The sequence below is a fragment of the Aethalodelphis obliquidens genome, unplaced genomic scaffold, assembly GCF_003676395.1.
Source record: "Aethalodelphis obliquidens isolate GAN/ISIS:26980383/991018 unplaced genomic scaffold, ASM367639v1 scaffold92, whole genome shotgun sequence".
Taxonomy (NCBI): Eukaryota; Metazoa; Chordata; class Mammalia; order Artiodactyla; family Delphinidae; genus Aethalodelphis; species Aethalodelphis obliquidens.
Window position 1 is genome coordinate 1,228,187 of NW_020838036.1, and position 27,694 is coordinate 1,255,880.

Below are 27,694 nucleotides of genomic sequence, written 5' to 3' on the forward strand. Positions count from 1 at the left end.
TCCCACCCACTTTAATCACTCTCTCCCATACTGTTCTAGAACTGTACTGTTCAATATGGTAGCCACTAGCCACTTGTTGCTGAGCATTTGGTGTCCAAAATGAGACATAGTATACGTGTAAAATAGCAGATTTTGAAGACTCAATATGAAAAAAAAAACAATGTAAATATCTCTAATAATTTTTATATTGATCACATGTTAAAAGAGTTTTACTTTATTGGGTTAAATAAACATATTAAAATTAATTGCAACTCTTATCTTTATTCCTTTTGTAATGTAGCTGCTAGAGATTTTTAAATTACACGTGACTTGCATTATATTCCCACTGGACAGCACTATTCTAGAACATCTGGTACAGATAGGGGAAACTGAATTTTTTTAAAAGTAGGTACATCACGGTCAGCAACACTGTCCACTGAGAAATTCAGCAATATTTTCAGAGGCTTCGGGTCCCCATCCTGCCAAAAACAAGGGGAAGAGAAACCTCGGACCACCACAATGCCTAGTACATAGTGCAAGCACAATACATATTTACCTATTAGCTGAGGAAACAAACTCTAAATTCAGATGAGCCCTTGTTCACTCTGTTACTCCTCACTGCTCCCCTCAAATATCATTTGCATGGGGATGGATAATTATGCTATGTGTATCTTTTAAGGTTTTTGTAATACTTTACTTGTCTCCCCACTGAACGCCTGCTCCTTTTGAGTAGGGATTCTATTTCTCCCTGTGTTTAAATGTTGAATGAGGCGTGATAATCAAAGCACTCACCTAGGCAGCCATTTACTTATCCTAAATCTATTACTTGAACTGCCTTGTTTGTGATTGCTTTCAGAACACAGTATTTTTCTGAATATGCTTAAGGGTGGCAATCTCCATCCACTGAGAAAAAGATAATTCTTTGAAACAGTCAAGACTCATCTCAAGGATGACAACATGAACAAACTGAAGAGGGCTGCTTCTCTCAGTTGCTCACAAGTTCCAAGTATCTTCTGAGCAAGCATGACATTCTTGGAATGCCTATGTTGCCCAAGGCAACTTTCAAGGGCATTAACTTGGATGCCAATAAAACTGGCTAGCATACTAAGAAAAAAAGCTACAATTTTTTTCTAGTCATTTCATATTTCAAATCAAGTCATAACTGGGGCCAAGAGCACATTTAATGAGGCTGAGATGACCATTAACATTAAAGATTTCTACAACACATTCCAGCCTCCTTCCAAATTTTTGGAAGTGAAACACCTTGCTACACATAGCGCTAATGTGTATTTAGTAATGCCCAGAGTGATTTACAGAATTTACAATATATGATCTTTCATCCTTCTCAGACTTGCCCTTTGAGTTTTCCTTGGCAAACTACCCAAAACCAATGTTTATTCTAAGAAATCATACCTCATAAGTAATTACTCTAGGACTTGAGATAAATATTTTAAAAAACAAATTAGGGCCCATATTATGGCAGCAGGATTAAAAGCACAACGAAAATAAGCTCTGGAATCAGAGATCAGACTTGGAAATACTCTGCCACTCATTATGTGACCTTGGGCAAATTACCAAATGCCAGTATCTCAGTCACATCATTTATAAAACAGGGTGGTAATAATAAACCTCAGAATAACTGAGGATTAACTTATAGTACTTAATAAAACACCTGACAGCAACGAGAAAAAAATTAGCTGTTTTTAATATAGCCATTAGTAATCCATTTGCAAGGTCTTAAATTTAAATATTGCCTGAATTCAAAGAAACTGGACCCTAGCTTTCATTTCCTGTTTTTTAAATGACCATTAAGAGTATAGCTATAATCCACTCTGATTTATCAAATCCTCTGTTCTAGGTAATGGTCCTTTTCACTAAATTTCCCTCAACATGATGCCTGTGTATTGGCTTACTTTGTTGTCTAGAATGTGAACTATTCAGTGGTGTTGGTGTTCTTGAGTTTCAAAGAATAGAATCATGAACGACACTAAAAGTAAAACCCTGGGAAGGTCATGGGGAAAAGAAGAGCTGACCACACCAAAAATCCCGAGGAACTGTGTTCCTATGCCAATGATAGGGCTCTGTAGGCACTAGAGGAAATGAAATGGTAATAAAATTCACCATCAGCTAAATGAATACCAGTAGCAAGGGGAACTCACATCCAGGTATCAGAATGTGATGACCTACTTAGAAACAAAGACTCTTAGTGGCTTAGGCAACATGTTTAAGAGATTGGAAGTAGGGATGGAAGACAAAAGCTGTGTGAGCACACATGCACACCTAGACAAGTTTTTGTATTTACAGAGATCAAGCAAGGGAGTGGTCAGGGCAATGGTGAGAATACAAGAAACAGCGAAGATGCACCTACTTAGAATGTCGTTTACATAAATCCTTCCCGGATTCTTATATAGAAAGAGTTTAATCTTTTATTTTACCACTGAAAGATTAAGCCATTAAATTACATGATACGGAAGTTATATTCCATAAACCAGTACCTGCCCACACTCAGTGAGGGGAATCAAAATCAAGGTTGCACTGTAATTCTACTTGACTCTAAAAACCACATCTGACATTGGTGTGAAGCAACAGAACCTTTATCAGATCCCCCTTTTAAAAGAAAAACCCAAGGAGAGATGATCAAGCACAAATGATCACTTCATGCATTTTATTGATAGTCTATATTTTAAATCTGCAGTATGACATCTTACATAGGGAAAAAGCTTCTTCCTAAAAGATAACTATTAATAATCAAACCAGCTTTAGTATGACTGACCTTTCAAGGTCTTGTTTTGCATTAAACCAGTTAACTTTTAGCAGGTGTAAAGCACTGTACAAAAAAAAAAAAAAAAGAAAAGAAAAAGGAAACTGGGTACATTCTCAAAATTTAACACAGGGCTTCCCAACCAGGAGTCTGCTGGATAGATATTGGAGAAGGGTGTTATGTTCAGGTTTAAATTGAAAGAAAATAAGAAACCAGATAAAGCAAACCAACCAAATTCACTTCACTTTGTGCTCCTTTCTGCTTTTTTGAAAGTCTCTCCCAGAGGTCAGGAAGCCCTGGTATAACAATCACTTTAGTCTTTACAGAACATACATTTATGTGCTTCATGTTCAAAGACATAAAGGCAGCCTTTGTTATTGTTCCCCCTCCAAATCCCCTCAGGTTATTATAGGCTTCAGAAAGCTTTCCAAAATTGCTGCCCAGTTCTTTATCTGAATCTAAGTAAACATCTATACCAAAGCAGCTCTTCCTGGGAGAAGATAAAACAGGCACAGATACATAACCAGGCCAATTGCGTACCTACTCAACTTGATACCTGATCACATGGCCCTACATCTTTAAAAGCAGCACCAGGGACAAACGGAGCCATCAAGAGGTAAAATCCAAACATTGGACAGTTAAAACACAAATCACTCAGTTAAAAGAACGTTAGCAAAGGGGCACTCAAAGGAGTTAAGGCTGGACAGCTGGTTCAGCCATACCTTGGTATTAGGATAAATCTGCAAGATGAGGAACTGATAGAGGAACCCTGAAATAACTAGGCACAGTGGTATGACGGGGTTCACTTTCACTGCATGTCTTTAAGATATCACTCAATCTAAGTAACTATAAAGCAGCTTGGGGGTCTTGAGTAAACAAATCCTAATCAAAAATAAGTATCTCTGAGTGTTGAAGGGTGTGCCTATTTTCTTCAAATTTGAATTAAAATACCTATGTAGACATGAAAATAATCGTAAAACTGATACAAACTTGTTATTCCTTGAGAGTCCAACAGCTCAGTAACAGCTCAATTCTATACTGTATTTTAGATACAAAATGGAGTTACTTAAATCAAGTGAGATTGCTTACTTGTTGGGAATATTAGTATTTTAGAAATGTTCCAGTTAGGAACTCATTTCAGAATGCTAAAAATTGTAAAGGGCAGGTACGTAACTCACAGCTATTTCTTAGTTGCTTATTAAAAATCTGATTTAAAAATAACTGAAATACTAGTTACTTGGATCTTGCACTTTAATTTTCCAAATGAAGCATGTTATAAGTTGACTTACATTTTCAAATGTTTTTTCAAAAGCGCACAATTTACTCGTTAACTCAATGAATTACAACACTGTTACTGAATATTACACATACTGAAGAATTATACTAAGGGGAAAAAACACCTGACACTTTAACATGTGCCTTATCAGTCTCTTGCATTACTAAGGTACAGAATACTTTAGAAAGTAGCAATCAACATAGTCTTATAAGACAACAAAAGTGCCCTGCACACGTGGCTTCTACGTATTTAATATTGGTAATACATTTGACAGGGAAGCCAGTAAGGTAAAACTTAAAAACTCAAATAAGGCAGATTACAAGTATTTTTTGTTCACAAAAGAACAAAGAAATGGGGTGGAGTAAAGGGAGGAATAAAAATATCTTCCATCTTTAAAAGTATCAACAACCACCACAAGGTGCCACTGTATTCTAGCAAGCTGTAAAAATGGCCACTCACCTCCCTATCACATGGGTATTTTGCGAACTGCCAAAAGTTATGGCTGATGCTTGACCCGTTTTATGTCGTGGACATCTGGGAAGCAGGTGATTAAATACAAAGTATATTAAGTGATAACCCTTCATAAATATAATTTGAGACACGGACACTAGGAGATAATACTTGGCACGGAATGAACGTGTTTTCCCAGGGAAAAAAAATTACTTGAGGTAACACTTATAGCTAATAGTTTCCTAATCTTAAAGTTTGGATGAACTCCAACAATCATGTTTTTAGAGATTTTATACATATATATATATATATATACACACACATACATATATATATAAAATCCTGGTGCTAAACGTTTTTTGTCGTTGTTAACTGTACAACTGATTACCTATACTCCAACACTAATGTGAACACTTTTCTCAATCCCCACCTCCATCAACACCACTGAGGTATAACTAATGTGTTCCTTTTAGAGCAAATATTCCAAATTAAGAATATGGCTCATCTTCTAGTGTTGCTACAGATAAAGTCTGCAAACTTTAAAGCTAACTTGTTCAATTTTGTTTAGTATTAATAAATCTCAATCATGTCAACTGCTTGGAGTTAAACATAACACCTCAAACGTTTCAGACTAGTAAGTGAATTTTAAAAAATAATCTGAAATATTCAAGGAAATTCCGTTTTTAGTACTTTTCCCTATGCCTTGAACAATGTAATTCCAACATTGTTTTTCTTGTTCCTATTACTGCATGAAGTTCAAACTAGGTCCTCAAGACAGAACCTTTCTGTAATAAAGAAAAAGTGCAAAGATACAAAATGAAATGTAAAGTCTTTTGCAAGAAAATGCTTCCTCAAGAGAACAGGTGTTTGGATGCTGGTGGGAAAAAAGATTTTTGTTCTCCAATGTACATCTGACACCTACAAATGACCTTGTCTTCAATGTCCATACTAGTAAGTACATATTGGTCATGGACCTTGCAAAAAAAAAATCAAGTAGCAAATTCCACTAAAATATTTGCATCCATTCTACACAATCCAATGGAAATTAATGAGTGCTACTGAAAAAGGTTTCCACATGCACATGTCCAATATGTGCATCCTACTGAAGGCTAAAAACTTAAAATTCTATTTCCAGTGTTTATGAATAGCTTCAATATCTACATTCATAACCAGCATTCTGCATGAGTTACCTCTTTAATACTTCACAAATGAGTAAAATACATCTTGGGAGGTTAGGAAGGTACCTGTTAATAACTTTCTTTTATGCTTAGAATGTGATGCAGTTGTTTTTAAACTACTTAAAATGAACACCCCTATATAAGGATGGGACATTTTATACCAAGAGGAAACTGGGTTTGTTTTTAGCCAATCAGGACTACCCTGCAGATCTGAAAACCAAAGAATACACCCTTAGGAAAGGAGACATGGCTCACAAATATAAAGGAATCCTGACTTTTACATGGACAATTTTTTTAAAAAGATAAAATGTATTACATAAGCGCCATAAACAGTAAAATCTGCTTATATTAAAAAAAAATAAGTGAAGCTTTGTTTGGACATTATTTCCTTGCAAGAGCAGTACATATCCTTAGTAAACAACTACCATATTTACAAGTTAATTTCCTTGATACTTAGGTAGGATTGAAAGCCAGAGGAAAATACGAAAGAATGAGCTTTGAAATAATCTTTACAGCTGAGTTGATAACAGTTAAGGTGGCCAGATAATTTCTAAAGCAGACTTGTTTATTTTGTAGAGTATCTGACTAGGCCTGGGTAATTAGCTCACTTTGTTAAAGACCAAGGATGTGTTCAATCTCTCTTTGGGCCCATTATCTTTTCCCAGAAAAACAAAGACAGTCCTCCACAGTCAGACTAATCCTAACCCCAATGAGCCTCAAGAGAAAGCTGGCAAGAGTACTGGGGTTCTTCACAAAGCTTACTAAGGAAACAACATAAAGTGCATATCCCATAGATTTGTGAGTCAGCATTCTCATCTTCAGATATGGGCAGCACATTTAAAAATTTCAATTTCAAATAACCCAACACGACTCACTTCCCACAAAGAATAAAAATCCCTTAATTCTTCACCTTGTCTTTAAATGTGAGATGTTAGGTCTGTGTTAGAGAGATAGTAACAAAACATTAAACAAGTGGCCATTGGTACCTTGAATGACAAATCTCGAAAACGATGCAAATTTGAGACTTTCCTATTAGTACACACATCTGCACCAACTTCAATTCCTATGCTAAAAGTGGTTTATAGTCTCTTTCCTCCATCTTTTGCTTTTTGGGTTTTTTTTTTTGAGGAGCAGACTTGTAAAAAACAGCAGTGTTACTTGTGCTAAGGGGTAGTGGTTTGTTTTCCTTAAACCAAAGCTCTGCCAAATTTGCATCATCTGCTCAAGTAGAATACTGTGTCCAGGATCTCACCATATGAAACCAGTTCACTCACATCTGTATGACTACTGTCTTCATGAAAAGTTTAAGTTCTTCCAAGCAGTTTTCTTTACTCCTCCTGTCTTTCATTTCCTGCCTAAATCCAAGTTAAAATAAACACTTTCCACTGATCTTCAATGCAGTTCAATTCTGCACTCTGTCCTTTCCTCTTTGCATGTCACAGTAGCTGTTCACATACATTAAATATCATAGATATGTTCTGCTCTTACATCTACACACTTACAAAAGCAGCTTTGTACTTTGTTTGGTGTGTTTTTTACTATGTTGGCTCACAAAAAGCAGTTTTTTCATTTCTAAGCATGGTACTTTACAATTTTTAATGCATTAATACAACAGTGCATTGGAAAAGTACTGAGCCTCTACAAAATAGCTTTACATTTTTAAACAAATGAATGTGATTTTTTTTCACTTACACAAGCATAGGCTTTTTTTTAATATTTCCACAAGATAAATATCTCAATTAAACTATAAGCTCACTCTACAGTGTGCCACAGTGATGGGCTTAGGAGACAGTTATACACTTAGAAGATCCTAACCTTAGTGTTATTTACACTGACATGTCCAATAATATCACCTTGTCTGAAAGGTGAACAAATGATATTCAGAATGTAGGTGAATTTGTGCCAACTAATAACTGGGAACAGTATAGCTTTAAGCAATCACTTAGGAAACATGTACTGTAACTTAGTCTAAACTGGGAATTTCCTTCATCCCTCTTTCCTATGGCATAGGAAACTTTAAAGATCAACATGAAACAGATAAGAGCCATTGCTAAGGCAGATCTTTTAAGATAACAAAGGAGAAACTGACAACTATATATGATAAATCATCAGTAATAACAATTACTGATACTGAAATCAGATTTTTATGTCCTAAAACGTTGCTTTTTAAATATTTCCTTTTATTCTGGAACAGAAATTAGAGGAAGGACAATGATTCATTCAGAAAGCAATGACTCAATTCAGGTTGCTACTTTACATTTAAGCACCACTCAAAAAGTGGACATAAAGCAAGTGATTCCTATTTGCCCATCACTATACCAGCTACATAGCTGAGAGTTCAGACCTTAATCACACAATGCTTTCTCTGTTACCAGAAGCTAAGACTGCTCTGCGACATATAGGACAAGTAGAATTCTCAGATAACCAGCGATCGATGCAGTGGACATGGTACTCATGGGAACAAGGTAGTTTACGAAGTTTGTTGCCTTCTGTGTATTCTGTAATGCAAACACTACAGGTTTTTAATGCATCGTTTTCACCAAAACTTCTCATTGCCAAGTTGTCAATCTGTTCTTTGGTGAGTCCTCTAGGTTGGTCATCATCATCCTCATTTAAGAGGAAAAACTGAGCCAGACTAAGGAAGGGCAAAGAGCCACTTTCATCAAATGTTACTGGGGCCCTGTGTCGACCCTCTCGCCTGGCACCTGATGAGCCTGATGATGAGCTTCCTTCATTACTGCCTTCAAATACCTCTGAGCTAGTCTCTGAACTTTCACCACTGGAACTGGAACTAGGACTGGAACTGGAACTAGAACTGGAACTAGAACTGGAACTCGAACTAGAACTCGAACCAGAACTGCTACTACCACCAGAACTCCCTCTTCCATTCCGTGACTCTGACCTTTCCATATTTCGACTTGAGACTGAGCCACTAGGCTCTGAATCACTATCACTGTACATAAAGTAGCTTAACTCACCAAAACCTGTCATTATCTGCCTTAACATGGTCTGAATTGCAACAGATGTAGTCTCACTTAAACCAGTATTTAAGATTCTACGAATCGGAATTCTGATGGTACTGACATAGGTTCTCACACCTGCTCGCTCAGAACGTGAAAACGTACGCCTAAAACCTCCTCGTTCACTTTCATAAGTGACAGTGTTGTTTGGCGTCTGAGACCTTGACCGAGTTCTGCTAGCTATGCTATCTCTCTGCCGATATTCTCCAGGACGAACTCTTCTTACTTGAAGATCAAGAACTATGGTTGGAGGTCTCTGGCCTGATCCTGTAGATTCACCATTGCCAGTTGTATCTGAAGACCCTGCTCCTTGTGAGGCATTTCTGGTTCCAGAAGCTGCAAAGAGACCTCTACTTAGCAAGTCAGGTCCACTTATTTGCTGTCTCAATGTCACGTGGTGCCGGGTTCTAGAACTTCCCTCAGTCTCATTTACCAAAGGATGCTCAAAAGTCTGAGATGAGATACTATGATGAGATCTTCGTGGAATTTCACTCATTGGATGCAGAGGTGATCTACTTCTTTCAGCTCTTGCTCGGGTCCTCCGATGGTCTGGGCTCCTACTTCTTGCCCTTCTCTGACCTCTGGTAGGTGGGGCTTCTCCTGTTAATGATTCAGTTGAATTTCGTTCTGATCTGGGTGGCCTTGCAGATGTTGATTCAGATCGTGGATTTTCCACTTGCCTTTGGCTGTTGTTGTCCATACTTTCTCCACTAGAACGTCTTGCAGATAGCTCATTTTCATTCTCTGGATTTTGGCTCCCATTATTACGGTTAACATTGATCTCTAAACTGAATCTGAAATCACCACTGTTTGGATTAGTCCGGCTCACTGCTCTCCAAGATTGGTTTCCTCTTTGCCCACTTCTTGTCGTATTTCCAGTTTGTCTGACGGAGTTAAGCCAGTCTATTATAGAGTCACCATTAGACACATCATCTGAAGAGTCTCCACCTGTTTTTAAAAAAGGGAGGGGAGAGAGGGAGAAAAAGGAACTATTAAAATTAGGAAATTATGTAAGAGTACTCAGAAACTTCATATTAGAAAAAAAGAACAAAGATTCTGAACAGATTTCACATTTACAGATTTTTGTAAACCATACTGCATTGATTTGCAGTAAAAGCAGGAAAGTTTCAATTCCATTTTAAAAGAGCAAGCTAATTGTGGAGAAATTTAGGGAATTTTTTTTTTAAAAAAAGGGAATTGGGAAGAAGTCTATTTTTAGCACTTCATCATATACAGAGCCTAACATACCACTGTGGGCTGACAACATTTTTTCAGTCCACTGCCAACACTAATGTAATCAAACAAGGTAAACACCAGTTAAGGTACAGGGCTAATATTTTAGTTCAAATTACATTTTTTTGTCAAATTTTCATTAGCCTACATTTCTTTAGGCTCTTGACTTAAGTGCCTTTAATAATATGGGACATTTAAAAATACAAGACTGCTTTAGTCACTGCAAAAATATAAACTAGATTTACAGGTTTAAAAGTATTTGAATACTTCTTCACATTACCAAGATTTTAAATTAACATGAAATTGGAGATCAGACCAAGTAAACAGTCTGAACCTAGCACAGTACATATAATGGCACATTCGAGAACCTAACTGTTATCATGGTTTCTTATGTTAGTCAAATTCCCTATTTCACATTGAGGGAGAAACACCAGACCCCAGGTAAGAGCAAGATTTCTCAACAGTGGGACTATTTATATTTTGAGCCAGATAATTCTTTGTTGTGGGGGCTGTGCTGTGCATTTTAGGATGTTTAGCAGCATCCCTGACCTCCACCCACTAGATACCAATAGCAAACCCCCAGTCATGACAACCAAAAATGTCTCCAGGCATTGGCAATGTCCCCTAGGGGGCAAAATTATACCCCATTGAGAACCATCAGATTAGAGAATGCAACATGTCTTTCTGCTGGTGAGGAACTCATGTTTATAAGGAAGGAATAATACAGTAGGTAGGGGGAAATTTCAATGGAGGTGGAAAATCAAGAAAAAAAATCACATTTAAAATAGGCCATTCCTCACTATGCTCCAATTAACACAAAAAACCCAAAGGTGAAGCAGAAAAAAAAAGTTAACATTCTCACCAAATATCAAGAAAATGCCAGTTGTTTTTATGAGCAGTTACTTAGCACCAAATTAATTTGTGTCATTGCTAGATTATCTTTGGCTGACATTTATCGTTAGGAAGCTCCTTATCCATTCCATCCTCCACCCCCAAGCAAAATTTACCTCTATTTTCATCTGAGTTTTGTGGTGGTGGGCCCTCTTTAATTTGTTGTAGTCTTCTCAGCAACTCTTCCTCAGTACTTTCACCTAAAATAGTTTAAAATGTTTGCCAAATTATGAATAAAAAACAATGACTTATCCATCTGAGATGACAACCAGAGAGTGAGTAGGAAACCTGGGTAAAATTCACCTATTTGAGAGCATGACATTACAACTTATATTTATTCACATTTCTTTCCAGTTTACAAAATGCTTTTGCATACAGTATCTCATTGTTTAAAACTGCAACTCTGGGAGGTAGATATTATCTGCATTTTAAAACAATGAAACAGACTGAGTGAGAGACTGATGTGTTAATTAATATATGGCAGGGCAAGAATGCCAACTTTGGCATTCTGACTCAAGTCTGGTACTGTTGCCTCAAAATGCACTCTCTCTTATAAGAGCCATGCTAACTAACACCTTACCTTTTAAAATTTAAGGAATCACTCAAAGTTAATAGAATTAACAAGAAACGAGGAGGAAGGGAGATAATGAATTTTAACTAGATTCAAATGGGCCCTAATCAGGCAAAGGAGAATAACCAAGCACAAAGTTCTGAATAATTGACTATTTTACCCAAGGCTAGCTTTGATTGATTATGACAGAGTAAGTCTCTCCTAAGAACTGAAGTTCCCATTAGCTCCTCAAGACTACTAATGTCTAGTAAGTTATATAAAGATAAATAACAAAAAGATTTTTCAGGTCCACTCTCTTGAATTTAGCTCATTATAAATTCATAATATAATTCCTAACTAAAAAACCTGACATAGGATTATTCCAAATATGAGTGAACAAAATCATGTAATAAGTACAGCAGTTAATGTCACTCTACATCCTTTGTATTAAAATCATACTTCATAATGGCTAAAGAAACATTTTTTTAAAATACAGGTTTCCTTTTTTTTTAAGACCAGCAATTTACATATATAAATCCTTAAACTACACATTGCATACCTGGGGTGCCTAGCAAATTGTTATCCCTCATAAGCCTATAATCTTCTTCACTGAGGTTATTTACAAATTGATAGAAAGCTTCTTCCCGATCCAATCGGTCCATCTGACTTCTGCGCTGTGCTGCAGACTGATCACCGCTTCCTTTATCGTTAGAATCTGAGCTTTCCATCTTGATGAACAAGTGGAAAATTATCTAAAAGGAGAAAGGAGATCAATCTTGAAAACAGAAGTCAGTATGTATTCTATAGAACAGTTTTAGTTATGGGAAAATCCAGAATGCAGGTCCAGACGTGGATTTTAAGACCTCATATGAATGAAATTTCTTAACAGAAAAACTCCTGAAAAGCACTGTTATACTACGAAAAGACTAGGTCAGGGGTTGGCAAACTATGGCCCATGGGCCAAATTTAGCCCTGGTGCCTATTTTTTTCTCCTTGAGATCTAAGAATGATTTTTACACCTTTAAATGTTTTTTTAAGAGAATATTCTGTGATGTGTGAAAATTATATGAAATCCAAATTTCAGTGTTTAAGTTTTATTGGAATACAGCCATACACATTCACTTATTTTCTATGGCTGCTTCATGCTATAATGGCAGAGCTGAGTAGTTGTGACCAAGACTGTATGTAGCACTCTCACTGCTTTGCACTGGCGATCTGTGCATTGTAAGTTGCAGTGATGCAATTATAACTTGACAGCATTTCAAGTGCCATGCTTATCACCAAACTGTGATATTTTTTTAATTACCAATGCACACTCATCATATTAAATGAAGAGAAAATGGACTTCAAATGCCTAAAGGTGCAGTGGAGTATGGATTATTTTGTTATTAGATGGCAAAGGTTATATTTATAATGCAACAGCGCTAAAACTGTGCTAAAATAATAAAATATACATTAATATTATCAGACTAAATAAGCATTCATCACAATATTCCCAATTCACAGGAAAGCTACAGTCTGAAAAATTAAAAAATTTAAAACAAAGTATCTCATCACAAAATATTTCCCCACAAAAGTAAAAAATGAGGCTTCAACCAGAGTAAGTTTCCAAGTGGCTCATTTGTTGGCTAAGCAAGCAAAGCCATTTGTTGATGATGTGTTAGTTAAACTGTGTTTGACTGCAGAAGCTAAAGAAATTTGTCCACAGAAAATAAATTTAAGATTATTAGCCTTTTGATGAGAACAGTTGCTCAGAAAGTTGAGGATATTGGGATATGTCAATAATCAAGTGAAAAACAAGGGAGCAAATGATTTTGAGTGGTTTTCCTTGGTTCTTGATGAGCTGACAAATATAACTGATACTATTCAGCTGTTTATTCAAGGAGGCAAACATTGATTATTTGAGGAGTTTGAAGTAACTAAAGAAGTGACCTCTATAAAGAGTTTGCATGGAATAACTAACTACAGGTGATAATATTTTCAAAGAAGCTGAGAAACACTAATTCAGCACAACATGAAGTGGAATCTGCTAAGATGTGTTACAACTAAAACAGTGGTTAAAAAAAAAGTGTAGACCTACTTGGACAAATTTACAATGCCTATGAATATGTAAGGTGTTTAAAGTCTATGGTTATTCATTATATAGTAGTTATAGGTAGTCTGTAGAAAATATTTGTATCTATCATTACTGAACCAGTGATGTCAATGGTGAACTTCACTATGGTGGACTTAAACATAGTGAGTTCCATGAATTTTTGTCAGAAATAGAAGCTGAATATCCTGACTTGCTCTACCAGGTGCTCATTTTGATGGCTTAGCACTGGTAAAGTTTTACTGTGATTTGTTGTACCCAGGTCCAAGATTAGATTTGTTTCTGAATGAAAGGAACTACTCTCAATTACTATTACCAAACAAGGAATGGCTTGGGAAATTAGCTTTTTCTGAAGACTTCATAATGTTTCTGAATGAACTCAACCTAAAATTACAGTGCTTATAATATGTAAATCTTATACTACAGTAAAGTCATTTCAACAATAACTAACACTGGAATCACAATGTCAAGCTGCTTTATGCACTTCTTGTGCTATCAAAGAAATGAGAGCTCCATTCCTATAGAAATTGTAGCAGATATATTTTCTAAGCACAAACTACAATTCCAGAAGTGTTTTTTGGACCTCAATGCAAGTACAAAGGAAATTTCCTTATTTCAAAATCCACTTAACTGTGTAACTGAGGAGGTTCCACCTACCCTACAATTGAAAGTGATGACTCTGCCGTCTAATGATATGCCTGCTAAAAAGGTAAATATCAAGAGAAGAATCTAATGAAAAATTCTATAAACACCTTCTAAGGGGTGAATATACTTCATTAAAATTATATGCTTGTGTACTGATTAGAGAGCAAGACCTACCTATATGTGTGAATAGACATTTTCAAAGATGAAATATGTAAAATCTCACTTCAAGTCAGAAAACACTAAATGAACATCTGCAAATGATTTTGATAAGGAGGATGTTTAGCCCCAATTAAGCAAAATGTTACCCCTCCGTCAGCAAAAGAATACCATTCTTCTCGTTAGTAGACCTATATTACAAAATATTGTACTCAATTATTATTACATTGTGAGTTTTATCAAGAAAAACTTTGTGGAAATTTGGTTTCTTTGTTTTTAAATAAATAACTATGTAATATGCTCAATTTTGATTAGAAAAGTGAAAAAAATTTACTATCTGGACTTCTACAGAAAGTTTGCCAACCCCTGCTCTGGGATAGGACATGAAACTAGCCAAAACTTCCTTTTTTTTTTTTTTTAAACAACTTTATTAGAGTATAATTGCTTTACAATGGTGTGTTAGTTTCTGCTGTATAACAAAGTGAATCAGCTATACATATATCCCCATATCCCCTCCCTCTTGCGTCTCCCTCCCACCCTCCCTATCCCACCCCTCTAGGCGGACACAAAGCACAGAGCTGATCTGCCTGTGCTATGCGGCTGCTTCCTACTAGCTATCTATTTTACATTTGGTAGTGTATATATATCCATGCCACTCTCTCACTTAGTCCCAGCTTACCCTTCCCCCTCCCTGTGTCCTCAAGTCCATTCTCTACATCTGCACCTCTATTCCTGTCCTGCCCCTAGGCTCTTCAGAACAATTTTGGGTTTTTTTAGATTCCATATATATGTGTTAGCATACGGTATTTGTTTTTCTCTTTCTGACTTACTTCACTCTGTTATGACAGACTCTAGGTCCATCCACCTCACTACATATAACTCAATTTCGTTTCTTTTTCTGGCTGAGTAATATTCCACTGTATATATGTGCCACATCTTCCTTATCTATTCATCTCCTGATGGACACTTAGGTTGCTTCCATGTCCTGGCTACTGTAAATAGAGCTGCAGTGAACATTATGGTACATGACTCTTTTTGAATTATGGTTTTCTCAGGGTATATGCCCAGTAGTGGGATTGCTGAGTCGTATGGTAGTTCTATTTTTAGTTTTCTAAGGAACCTCCATACTGTTTTCCGTAGTGGCTGTATCAATTTACATTCCCACCAACAGTGCAAGAGGGTTGCCTTTTCTCCACATCCTCTCCAGCATTTATTGTTTCTAGATTTTTTGATGATGGCCATTCTGGCTGGTGTGAGGTAATACCTCATTGTAGTTTTGATTTGCATTTCTCTAATGATTAGTGATACTGAGCATCCTTTCACGTGTCTGTTTAGCCAAAACCTCTTAATTGTCATTCACTACTTGTACAGCATTAGATAATTACTGTATTGGCAGACCTCCACACACTCATTAACCACTCTAATGAAAAAACAATGGTAGTAAACAATCTAAACTAAGAGAAGAATCCAAACAAAAAATTTCATTCTCTAACTCTTTTCCTTCCAACCTCAGATTGACCTTATTGAACTTCATATTGACAAAATAAAAGTTAATTCCATAAACATATGAAAATCCGATTTGTAGAAAAGAGGTAATCTATATTGGTACTAGGATTTAATCCCACACACAACACATGAAGTACCTGGATGTTTACAAGTCAGTACTAGAGAAAAATAAAAACAGTCTTTCAGATATAAAAATAAAGAAGCCTCTCTACCTGTCTGATGAGTCTAAACAAATTTCAGGCTGTACATGGGCACACCTAGCTCTCCCCATTGTCTCTCTTAGATCATTATTTTTAGAACTACTCTATCATTGTTTAAACAAATAAGATAAAAATGTCAAGGAAGGGGAGGGAGATGCAATATTTTTGGAGTTTCCTAACCTCATAACCAAGATTCCTTACTTTTGGTAAGAGTAAGCTATATAAATTTCTCAAATATACTGTTTTCATAATAACCTGAAACTTTAAGAAGACTACAAGTCAAGAGCTTAAATAAAACACTCATAAAAGTTATATGGGCCAGGCAATCAAAGAAACAAACAAAAGGAAGCCAAAATTTCCCATATGTACCTAAGTAACAACTTAGTATTGGTAATAGCACACAGCTAATTTTTAAAACTACAGAAAAGCACAAAGGAAAAAGTTCATCCATAATTTCTCAAACCAAAGAAAACCACATTTGGCTAACATTAAGCAGTTAATATTCTGAACACTAACAACATGACAAAGTCCACTTGTGAAGGATCAATAAATAATCCTGAAAGTAATTTATAAAAAATACAACTCAGGAGCAGAAGCAAGGAGAACTACAATCCTGCAGCCTGTGGAACAAAAACCACATTCACAGATAGACAGGATGAAAAGGCAGAGCGCTATGTACCAGATGAAGGAACAAGATAAAACCCCAGAAAAACAATTAAAAGAAGTGGACATAGATAACCTTCCAGAAAAAGAATTCAGAATAATGATAGTGAAGATGATCCAGGACCTCGGAAAAAGAATGGAGGCAAAGAACGAGAAGACGCAAGAAATGCTTAAAAAAGACCTAGAAGAATTAAAGAACAAACACCTAGAAGAATTCAAGAACAAACAAACAGAGATGAACAATACAATAACTGAAATGAAAAATACACTAGAAGGAATCAATAGCAGAATAACTGAGGCAAAAGAATGGATAAGTGACCTGGAAGACAGAATGGTGTAATTCACTGGTGCGGAACAGAATGACGAAAAAAGAATGAAAAGAAACGAAGACAGCCTAACAGACCTCTGGGACAACATTAAACGCAACAACATTCGCATTATAGGGGTCCCAGAAGGAGAAGAGAGAAAGGACCCGAGAAAATACTTAAAGAGATTACAGTTGAAAACTTCCCTAACATGGGACAGGAAATAGCCACCCAAGTCCAGGAACCACAGAGTCCCAGGCAGGATAAACAGAAGGAGAAACATGCCGAGACACATAGTAATCAAGCTGACAAAAATTAAAGACAAAGAAAAATTATTAAAAGCAACAAAGGAAAAACGACAAAAAACATACAAGGGAACTTCCATAAGGTTAACAGTTGCTTTCTCAGCAGAAACTCTACAAGCCACAAGGGAGTGGCTATGTGATGAAAGGGAAGAACCTACAACCAAGATTACTCTACCCGGCAAGGATCTCATTCAGATTCAACAGAGAAATCAAAACCTTTACAGACAAGCAAAAGCTAAGTGAATTCAGCACCAGCAAACCAGCTCCACAACAAATGCTAAAGGAACTTCTCTAAATGGGAAACACATGAGAAGAAAAGTACCCAAAAAAACAAACCCATAACAATTAAGAAAATAGAGCCAGATCCAAGGAGCACAGTGATTAAGGATGCCTGAGTCAATGAAGCTGTTTTCAGCACATACACACAAAAGACACTAAAGAGGATAGCATCTCTGGGTAGGAAGGGACATTAGAGGTCTAGTCCAACCTCCTAAACAGAGAAAGAAGCTATAAGCTTCGCCTGGGAGGTCAAGGAAAGACTCAAGTTAGTGAAAAAAGAGGAGGGAGGGAAGGGAGGGATAACATATCGATAATTACCTTAAATGTGAATGGATTAAATGCTCCAACCAAAAGACACAGGCTTGCTGAATGGACACAAAAACAAGACCCATACACATGCTGTCTACAAGAGACCCACTTCAGACCTGGGACATATACAGAATGGAAGTGAGGGGAGGGAAAAAGATATCCCATGCAACTGGAAATCAAAAGAAAGCTGGAGTAGCAACACTCATATCAGATAAAATGAAGAATGTTACAAGAGACAAGGAAGGACACTACATAATGATCAAGAAATCAATCCAAGAAGAAGATATAACAATTATAAATATATATGTGCCCAACAAAGGAGCATCTCAATACATAAGGCAACTGCTAACAGTTATAAAAGAGGAAATCGACAGTAACACAATAATAGTACAGGATTTTAACACCTCACACCAATAGAGAGATTATTCAAACAGAAAATTAATAAGGAAACACAAGGTCTAAATGACACAACAGACGTGATAGATTAAATTGATATTTATAGGACATTCCATCCAAAAACAGGAGATTACAACACTTTCTTCTCAAGTGCGCATGGAACATTCCCCACAATAGACCACATCTAAGGTCACATCAAGCCTCAGTAAATTTAAGAAAACTGAAATCATATCAAGCATCTTTTCTGACTACAACGCTATAAGATTAGAAATCAATTACAGGAAAAAAACGTAAAAAACACAAACACATGGAGGCTAAACAATACGTTACTCAATAACCAAGAGCTCACTGAAGCTACCAAAGAGGAAATCAAAAAATACCTAGAGACAAATGACAATGAAAACACGACGATCCAAAACCTATGGGATGCAGCAAAAGCAATTCTAAGAGGGAAGTTTATAGCAATACAAGCCTACCTCAAGAAACAAGAAAAATCTCAAATAAACAATCCAACCTTACACCTAAAGGAAATAGAGGAAGAAGAACAAACAAAACCCTAAGTTAGCAGAACAAAAGATATCATAAAGATCAGAGCAGAAATAAATGAAACAGAAACAAAGAAAACAACAAAGATCAATAAAACTGAAGCTGGTTCTTTGAGAAGATAAACAAAACTGATAAACCATTAGCCAGACTCACCAAGAAAAAGACAGAGAGGACTCAAATCAATAAAATTAGAAACGAAAAAGGAGAAGTTACAACAAACACCGCAGAAATACAAAGCAACCTAAGAGACTGCCACAAGCAACTCTATGCCAATAAAATGGACAACCTAGAAGAAATGAACAAATTCTTAGAAAGATATAACCTTCCAAGACGGAACCAGGAAGAAACAGAAATAATGAACAGACCAATCACAAGTAACGAAATTGAAACTGTGATTAAAAACCTTCCAACAACAACAACAAAAAACCTTCCAACAAACAAAAGTCCAGGACCAGATGGCTTCACAGGTGAATTCTATCAAACATTTAGAGGAGAGATAACACCCATCTGTCTCAAACTCTTCCAAACAATTGCAGAGGAAGGACACTCCCAAACTCATTCTATAAGGCCACCGTCACCCTGATAGCAAAACCAGACACAGATACTACAAAAAAGGAAAATTACAGACCAATATCACTGATGAATATAGATGCAAAAATCCTCAACAAAATACGAGCAAACAGAATACAACAACACAATAAAAGGATCATACACCATGATCAAGTGGGATTTATCCCAGGGAGGCAAGGATTCTTCAATATACATAAATCAATCAATGTGATACACCATATTAACAAATTGAAGAATAAAAACCACATGATTATCTCAATAGATGCAGAAAAAGCTTTTGACAAAACTTAACACCCATTTATGATAAAAACGCTCCAGAAAGTGGGCAAAGAGGGAACCTATCTCAACATAATAAAGGCCATATATGACAAACCCACAGCAAACATCATTCTCAATGGTGAAAAACTGAAAGCATTTCCTCTAAGATCAGGAACAAGACAAGGATGTCCACTCTCACCACTATTATTCAACATAGTTTTGGAAGTTTTAGCCACAGCAATCAGCGAAGAAAAAGAAATAAAAGGAATCCAAATTGGAAAAGAAGAAGTAAAGCTGTCGCTGTTTGAAGATGATGTGATACTGAACATAGAGAATCCTAAAGATGCCACCAGAAACTACTAGAGCTAATCAATGAATTTTGTAAAGTTGCAGGATACAAAATTAATGCACAGAAATCTCTTGCATTCCTATACACTAATGATGAAAAATCTGAAAGAGAAATTAAGGAAACACTCCCATTTACCACTGCAACAAAAAGAATAAAATATCTAGAAATAACCTACCTAGGGAGACAAAAGACCTGTATGCAGAAAACTATAAGACACTGATGCAAGAAATTAAAGATGATACAAACAGATGGAGAAATATACCATGTTCTTGGATTGGAAGAATCAATATTGTGAAAATGAATATACTACCCAAAGCAATCTACAGATTCAATGTAAACCCTATCAAACTACCAATGGCATTTTTGACAGAACTAGAACAAAAAATCTTAAAATTTGTATGGAGACACAGAAGACCCCGAAGAGCCAAAGCAGTCTTGAGGGAAAAAAACAGAGCTTGGGGAAATCAGACTCCCTGACTTTAGACTATACTACAAAGCTACAGTAATCAAGATAATATGGTACTGGCACAAAACCAGAAATATAGATCAATGGAACAGGATAGAAAGCCCAGAGATAAACCCATGCACCTATGGCCAGCTAAGCTATGACAAAGGAGGCAAGGATATACAATGGAGAAGACAGTCTCTTCAAAAAGTGGTGCTGGGAAAACTGGACAGCTACATGTAAAAGAATGAAATTAGAACACTCCCTAACACCATACACAAAAATAAACTCAAAATGGATTCGAGACATAAATGTTAGAGGAAAACACAGGATAGAACACTCTTTGACATAAATCATAGCAAGGTCATTTATGATCCACCTCCTAATGGAAATAAAAACAGAAATAAACAAATGGGACCTAATGAAACTTAAAAGTTTTTGCACATCAAAGAAAGCTACAAACAAGATGAAAAGACAACCCTCTGAATGGGAGAAAATATTTGCAAACGAATCAATGGACAAAGGATTAATCTCTGAAACGTATAAACAGCTCATGTAGCTCAATATTAAAAAAACAAACAACCCAATCAAAATATGGGTAGAAGACCTAAATAGACATTTCTCCAAAGAAGACATACAGATGGCCAAGAAGCACATGAAAAGCTGCTCAACATCACTAATTAGAGAAATGCAAGTCAAAACTACAATGAGGTATCACCTCACACCAGTTAGAATGGGCATGATGAGAAAATCTACAAACAACAAATGCTGCAGAGGGTGGGGAGGAAATGGAACCCTCTTACACTGTTGGTGGGAATGTAAATTGATACAGCCACTATGGAGAACAGTATGGACGTGCCTTAAAAAACTAAAAATAGCATTACCATATGACCCAACAATCCCACTACTGGGCATATACCCAGAGAAAACCATAATTCTAAAAGATACATGCACCCCAATGTTCACCGCAGCACTATTTACAATAGCCAGGTCATGGAAGCAACGTAAATGCCCATCGACAGACAAATGGATAAAGATGTGGTACATATATACAATGCAACATTACTCAGCCCTAAAAAGGAATAAAATTGGGTTATTTGTAGAGACGTTGATGGATCTAGAGACTGTCACACAGAGCAAAATCAGAAAGAGAAAAACAAATATCATATATTAATGCACATATGTGGAACCTAGAAAAATGGTACAGATGAACCGGTTTGCAAGGGCAGAAATAGAGACACAGATGCAGAGAACAAACGTATGGACACCAAGGGGGGAAAGTGGCGGGGAGTGGTGGTGGTGTGATGAACTGGGAGATTGGGATTGATATATATACAGTAATACGTATAAAATGGATAACTAATAAGAACCTGCCGTATAAAAAAATGAATAAAATTCAAAAAAAATATACAACTCAGTAGGGCTGAAAGGCTTTAAAAATGTAAAGCTTTCAAAGAAGGGAAAAACATCTGATAAGTTCTGACATTTGCAGGACATGAACCAAAGATAACAGAAAACTCACATACCAAGGACTGTTACAAGTATGGCACAAAGTCTTAAGAATAGTGCCAGGGAGGTTAAAGCCCACAAGAAACAGAAACTTTCAGAAGTACAGGAAAGATTTTTTAAAATGGCTTTGAAAAACAAAATCTGAAAGAAGAATGGAGTCTTGTACTAAACATGTGTGTGTGGGGGCGTTGGTATATTAACAGAAGATGGTAGGTAGAGTCACTCAACTTCTGTTTTATTCAACACGGAGAATCATCTTCCAACTGGAAGTAGTGGAAGAAACCAAATTTCTCAGAGAGGATCAAGAGCCAAAACTGCAATATTTCCAATGATAATCTTTGAGAAATCACAGAGAACAGGAAAGATGCTAGATGATGTAATCTTCAAAGAAAGTGACATCTATAAGCTATAGCACAGCAAAATCTGACGAGAAACCTAGGGGGAGATTCTGCAATAGACTATCAGATACATTGCAAACACGTAGAAGAAATATATTTACCAGAAGTGGAATTCACTGCTAAATTAACCTCATTTGCTTTACATAGTTTTCTTTCACATACAACTTGCTTTACAAGATTCTCACATTAAAATCACCTGGGGGAGCTTTCTCTGGGGCAAACTAGACAGTGATGTTTTAAAAATTCCACAGGTAATTCCATTGTGCAGTCAGGGATGAGAAACTCTTTGATAGGGGCATCAGGATAATACTGCCGACTAGTCTAGCTTGGTTTCTGTACAGAGTCTGAAAAGGTTTTGCATCCTATCGTTATGGAGAAATGTGGACTAGATCAGTGCTTCTCAAACTTCAGCATACAAACGAATCATATGGAAATCTTGTAAAAATACAGATTCTGATTCAGTAGGTTGGGGGTGAGGCCTGAGAGCATGCATTTTAAATAAGCCTCCAAGTGATGCTGATGCTGCTGATCAGTCTGAGTAGCAAGGAGCTTGATGACAATACAATTTAACAGATTCACAGTTGTTAAATAACACTCTCAAAGATTATGGAGCAATGTTAACCTGCAAACAGCCCTGTCTTTAGCATTTTTAAAAGAACCATGTCAAAGACATGCTAAACAAATCTACAGACAACTCAAAGCTGGGAGTTAGTAATGAAGATGTATACGACAAAAAATATTCTGAATTCTCTGGGCTGTGAAGATGAGCTGAAATCAACAAAATGATGATAAATGTGCTACCTTAAACACTTTAAGGGTTAGCAAGCTGAAGTAATCCATAGTAAGAGTACAGAATAGGGGGGGGCTTCCCTGTGGTGCAGTGGTTAAGAATCCACCTGCCAATGCAGAGGACACAGGTTCAATCCCTGGTCCGGGAAGATCCCACATGCCGCAGAGCAACTAAGCCCGCGTGCCACAACTACTGAGCCCGCGTGACGCAACTACTGAAGCCCTTGCACCTAGAGCCCGTGCTCCACAACAAGAGAAGCCACTGCAATGAGAAGCCCGTGCACCGCAATGAAGAGTAGCCCCCTGCCCCGTTTGCCACAACTAGAGAAAGACTGCATGCAGCAACGAAGACCCAACACAGCCAAAAATAAATAAATTAAAAAAAAAAGATTACAGAATAGGGGAAAAAAACCTGTCTTGGTGAGTTCACATGAAGACCTGAAGTTTTTAGTTAACAAAAGCTCAATAAAAAGACCGTTTGACCTGGCTGCTAAGAAACCTAAGAGTCACATGTTGTTTTCCCAGGCCATAGTGTTCAGATAAAAGTAGGTAACAGTGCCAATGCAACTTGCACTTCAGACTATATGCAGAGTATTTGAAACATTTAAAATACCTCCAAAAAGACATCGACAAACACAAGAAAGTATCTAGAGTGACCAAGATGCTGAGAAGCCAGGGAATACCATAAAAGAAACGGTTGAGGGACTTCCCGGTGATCCAGTGGTAAAGAATCCGCCTTCCAATGCAGGGAAAGCGGGCTCGATCCCTGGCCAAGGAACTAAGATCCCACATGCCGCAGGGCAACTAATGCCACATGCCACGACTACTGAGCTCATGCGCCTCAGCGAGAGAGCCCATGTGCTCTGGAACCCGCGTGCCACAACAAAGAGCCCTCACCGCAAGGAAGATCCTGCATACTGTGACGAAGACCCTGCATGCTGCAACTAAGACCTGACGCAGCCAAAGAAAATAACTTAAAAAAAAAAAAAGAAATGGTTGAATCACTTGGAGATGTCTAGCCTGAAGACAAGACTAAAAATGGACATGATTACCATCTTCAAATATTTGGAGTTATAACATGAAAGAGAGCAGAACCATAGGGTCAAACTAGGGCCAAGAGTTGAAGAAACATGGAAGCAGGTAATTCTGTCTTTTAATAGTCTAACAAATAAGATTGTCTAAAAGTGGAGATGTAACCAGTCTCTCGAAGCAAGCTATTACCAATCTCTGGAAATATTCAAGCAGAGGCTAGATATTAGATGGGAGTTTGTCCTTATTAGGTGGGAGTTTGAACAGACTGATTTCAAAAGACCCTTTGGACTAAAATGTCATTAAGGATGGAGAGCCCCTTGGTTTTCTATTCTGGGCCTAGGGTCATACTAAGCCACATATTCCCAGTGGCACAATTTTGTTATAATGTTTTCTTGGTAAGACCAGTCCACTTATATTGCCCCATCCCCTCCCTCCAACACACTTTGCGCTTTACTACCTTCACACTTCTACTAATGCTGTTCCTTCAGTCCCCGCTTAGTCTTTCCCCATTTCCCTCACGCCTCAAGGTTTAATGAAATCTTATCACCTAAGAAGCTATTACTATCTCAGCTATCAATTTTTTCATCCATCTCTGCACACAGCATTTGTCTGTACCACTAGTGTCACTTCCTGCCTTACATGGTCTTTTTATATTTTTGAAATATTAATTTTATTAATATCTTATTTACCCAACATAACCAAAATATCATTTCAACATGTTATCAATACAAAAATTAGCGAGATGTTTTATATTTTTAAAAAATTCTAAGTCTCAGAAATCTGGTGTGTAATTTACACTTACAGCACATCTCAAGTTGGATGCTAAACCTTCATTAAAGTGAAATGTAGTCCTAATGAAACAACAAAGTTGTGTTTAATGGAAAAAATTTACACTTTCAGTTTTTTATTTAGCTTAATTAAAATTAAAGAAACTTAAAAGTTCAGTTCCAGTTAATTAGTGACATTTCAAGTGTCCAGTAGCCACATGTGCTTAGGGGTTACCATATTGGACAGTGCAGCTTTAAAGAATCTGTTTGTAAGACAGCAACCCCACATATGGAAAGAGCTTTAAAGTGTTCTCAATGTATAGTTTATGCTCTATAAACCCACTATTTATGCATCTCCTTTATATTTTCCAAAAATAAAATAATACTCTACAAAAACACACGGGATAGATGATTCTTTCCTACACTCACTGATCTTCAAGTTCACTCTTGACATTCTAGAATTTCTAACATTTCCTACATGGAAACTAGAGACAAAAAAGTCATACCTCCATTCAAAACCCTCCCAAACACTGTGATTTTACAGACTGTTAAATCCTAAATAGCTCCCACCTGATGAGTTTAGAGGTTGCTTTATTCTATTCAAGAAGGATTTTTATTTTGGTTTAATTTTACTTTTTAATTCAAAGTTTTGGCAACGAGACACACTCACAAAGCAACATGTGAACAAATCCAAATTACTATTACTTCCATAATAACACGCCGCTCTCCTTTCCCCCTGCCTACACCAGAGAAAATAAAGGAAAATATTTTCCCCACATGGCATCCCTGCAACGCACTCATTTATTTCAAAATTGCAACCAAACTGGCAAGGCTTCATTAAACAGAACACAATGTTTTTGCTAAGGTATAGATTTCCATTTAAAATGCAGTCTGTTTCTTGTAGTTGATTAGGGCACAGGGAGAGAAAAAGCCAATTTGCTCCCCTACTTTTGCCCAAAGCCTTCATTCTTTCTGCCTCATTCTGCACTTCCCCTAGGTTGGGAGTGGTGGTCAAGAGATTCCAGCACTGGCAAGACATCTCTACCCTGTATGGACATTTAAGGGGTGAGTTACGGCTGTAACACCTGCCGAGGTCCCCCGGACTAGAAGTAATTATCAATACATCTTCAAAGAAAAGAAAATCCTGAATGTAAGCAATGCCCTCAAATGCCTTGTAAAATCATCTTACTAACATACACCCAAATGAACCTGGTCTCATTTTAAGCAGTCCCTTCACTACCTAAGTGGTATAAAAATGAAAAAAATGTAATAATTCTAAACCGCCAAGTTCAGTTCAGCCCGACAGATGTAATGTCACTATTGTTTGGTAAGTGAAAACTAACATTTTAAAGGTTAAAGTATGCCAAAGATGTCAGGAGACTGCAGTCCAAATGATGAAATACAGATCTCTCTCCATTTTGGTGTGAAAAGATCAGTTAAGAATTATGTTAATAAAATGGGTCTGTAGATTCTACTCTGTGGTGAAAAACATTGTGGTACATTTCCAGTTTAACTTATGTAAGAGAAAAAAAAGAATCCCCACCATCCCCCTCCCCCGGGCTCCTTCTATCATCATAAAAGAGAAGATTTTAAATCTTTTTATTTAGTTACCTTATACTCAGTTATAATATTCATGTGCACAAGTCAGAAATTTTGGATTGAGTATATGGTTAGCATCAGCCATTTTTAAACTTAAATATTTCTGGGAAAGCTTACCAATAAAACAAGAGAACAAATGTGTAATTGTTCTTAAATCACTTAGGTCTCTTCCTAGTTATAAGCAATACTTACCATCCTATTCATACAGCCCTTTCACCTATATTTCAATGAAGCCTTACAACAATCCTATGAAGTAGGAACCACCAAATCTATTTTACAGATAAAAAACAGAAGCACAGACAAAGTGATTTACCAAAGGCCATGTGCTTACTAAGTGGAAAGAGCCAGTAATTAAAGCCAGGCCTCCTGATTCCAAATCCAGTCAACTTTTCACTAAATGGACAACTGCCTCCCAATATATGCCAAGACTATAAACTTTATTTTTTTTTCATTTTGTTTGCTTTTATTTTTTCCCACATCTTTATTGGAGTACAGTTGCTTTACAATGGTGTTAGCTCCTGCTCTACAACAAAGTGAATCAGTTACACATACACACATGCTCCCACATCTCTTCCCTCCTGTGTCTCCCACCCTCCACCCTCCCTACCCCACCCCTCCAGGTAGTCACAAAGCATGGAGCTGATCTCCCTGTGCTATGCGGCTGCTTCCCACTAGCTATCTACCTTAAGTTTGGTAGTGTATGTATGTCCATGCCTCTCTCTTGCTTTGTCACAGCTCACCCTTCCCCCTCCCCATATCCTCAACTCCATTCTCCAGTAGGTCTGTGTCTTTATTCCTGTCTTACCCCTAGGTTCTTCATGACATTTTTTTCCTTAAATTCCATATATATGTGTTAGCATACGGTATTTGTCTTTCTCTTTCTGACTTACTTCACTCTGTATGACAGACTCTAGGTCTATCCACCTCATTACAAATAGCTCAATTTCGTTTCTTTTTATGGCTGAGTAATATTCCATTGTATATATGTGCCACATCTTCTTTATCCATTCATCTGTTGCTGGACACTTAGGTTGCTTCCATGTCCTGGCTACTGTAAACAGAGCTGCAATGAACATTTTGGTACATGACTCTTTTTGAATTATGGTTTTCTCAGGGTATATGCCCAGTAGTGGGATTGCTGGGTCATATGGTAGTTCTATTTGTAGTTTTTGAAGGAACCTCCATACTGTTCTCCATAGTGGCTGTACCAATTCACATTCCCACCAGCAGTGCAAGAG

General features: G+C 36.9%; 1 protein-coding gene across 2 annotated transcripts in view; it reads right to left on the reverse strand.

Annotated features, from left to right (window-relative positions):
- Positions 1–2,616: 2,616 nt before the first annotated feature.
- The window catches only part of RLIM (ring finger protein, LIM domain interacting), a 39,596-nt gene continuing 14,518 nt past the window's right edge, over positions 2,617–27,694 (reverse strand). For both annotated transcript variants that reach the window (XM_027095651.1, XM_027095650.1), the window contains 3 exons: positions 11,898–12,090; positions 10,905–10,988; positions 2,617–9,612 (listed from right to left, as the gene is read on the reverse strand). In XM_027095651.1, the coding sequence (XP_026951452.1) occupies positions 7,994–9,612; positions 10,905–10,988; positions 11,898–12,066 (1,872 nt within the window). In that variant the 5' untranslated portion in view covers positions 12,067–12,090 and the 3' untranslated portion in view covers positions 2,617–7,993. The remainder of the gene's footprint in view (positions 9,613–10,904; positions 10,989–11,897; positions 12,091–27,694) is intronic.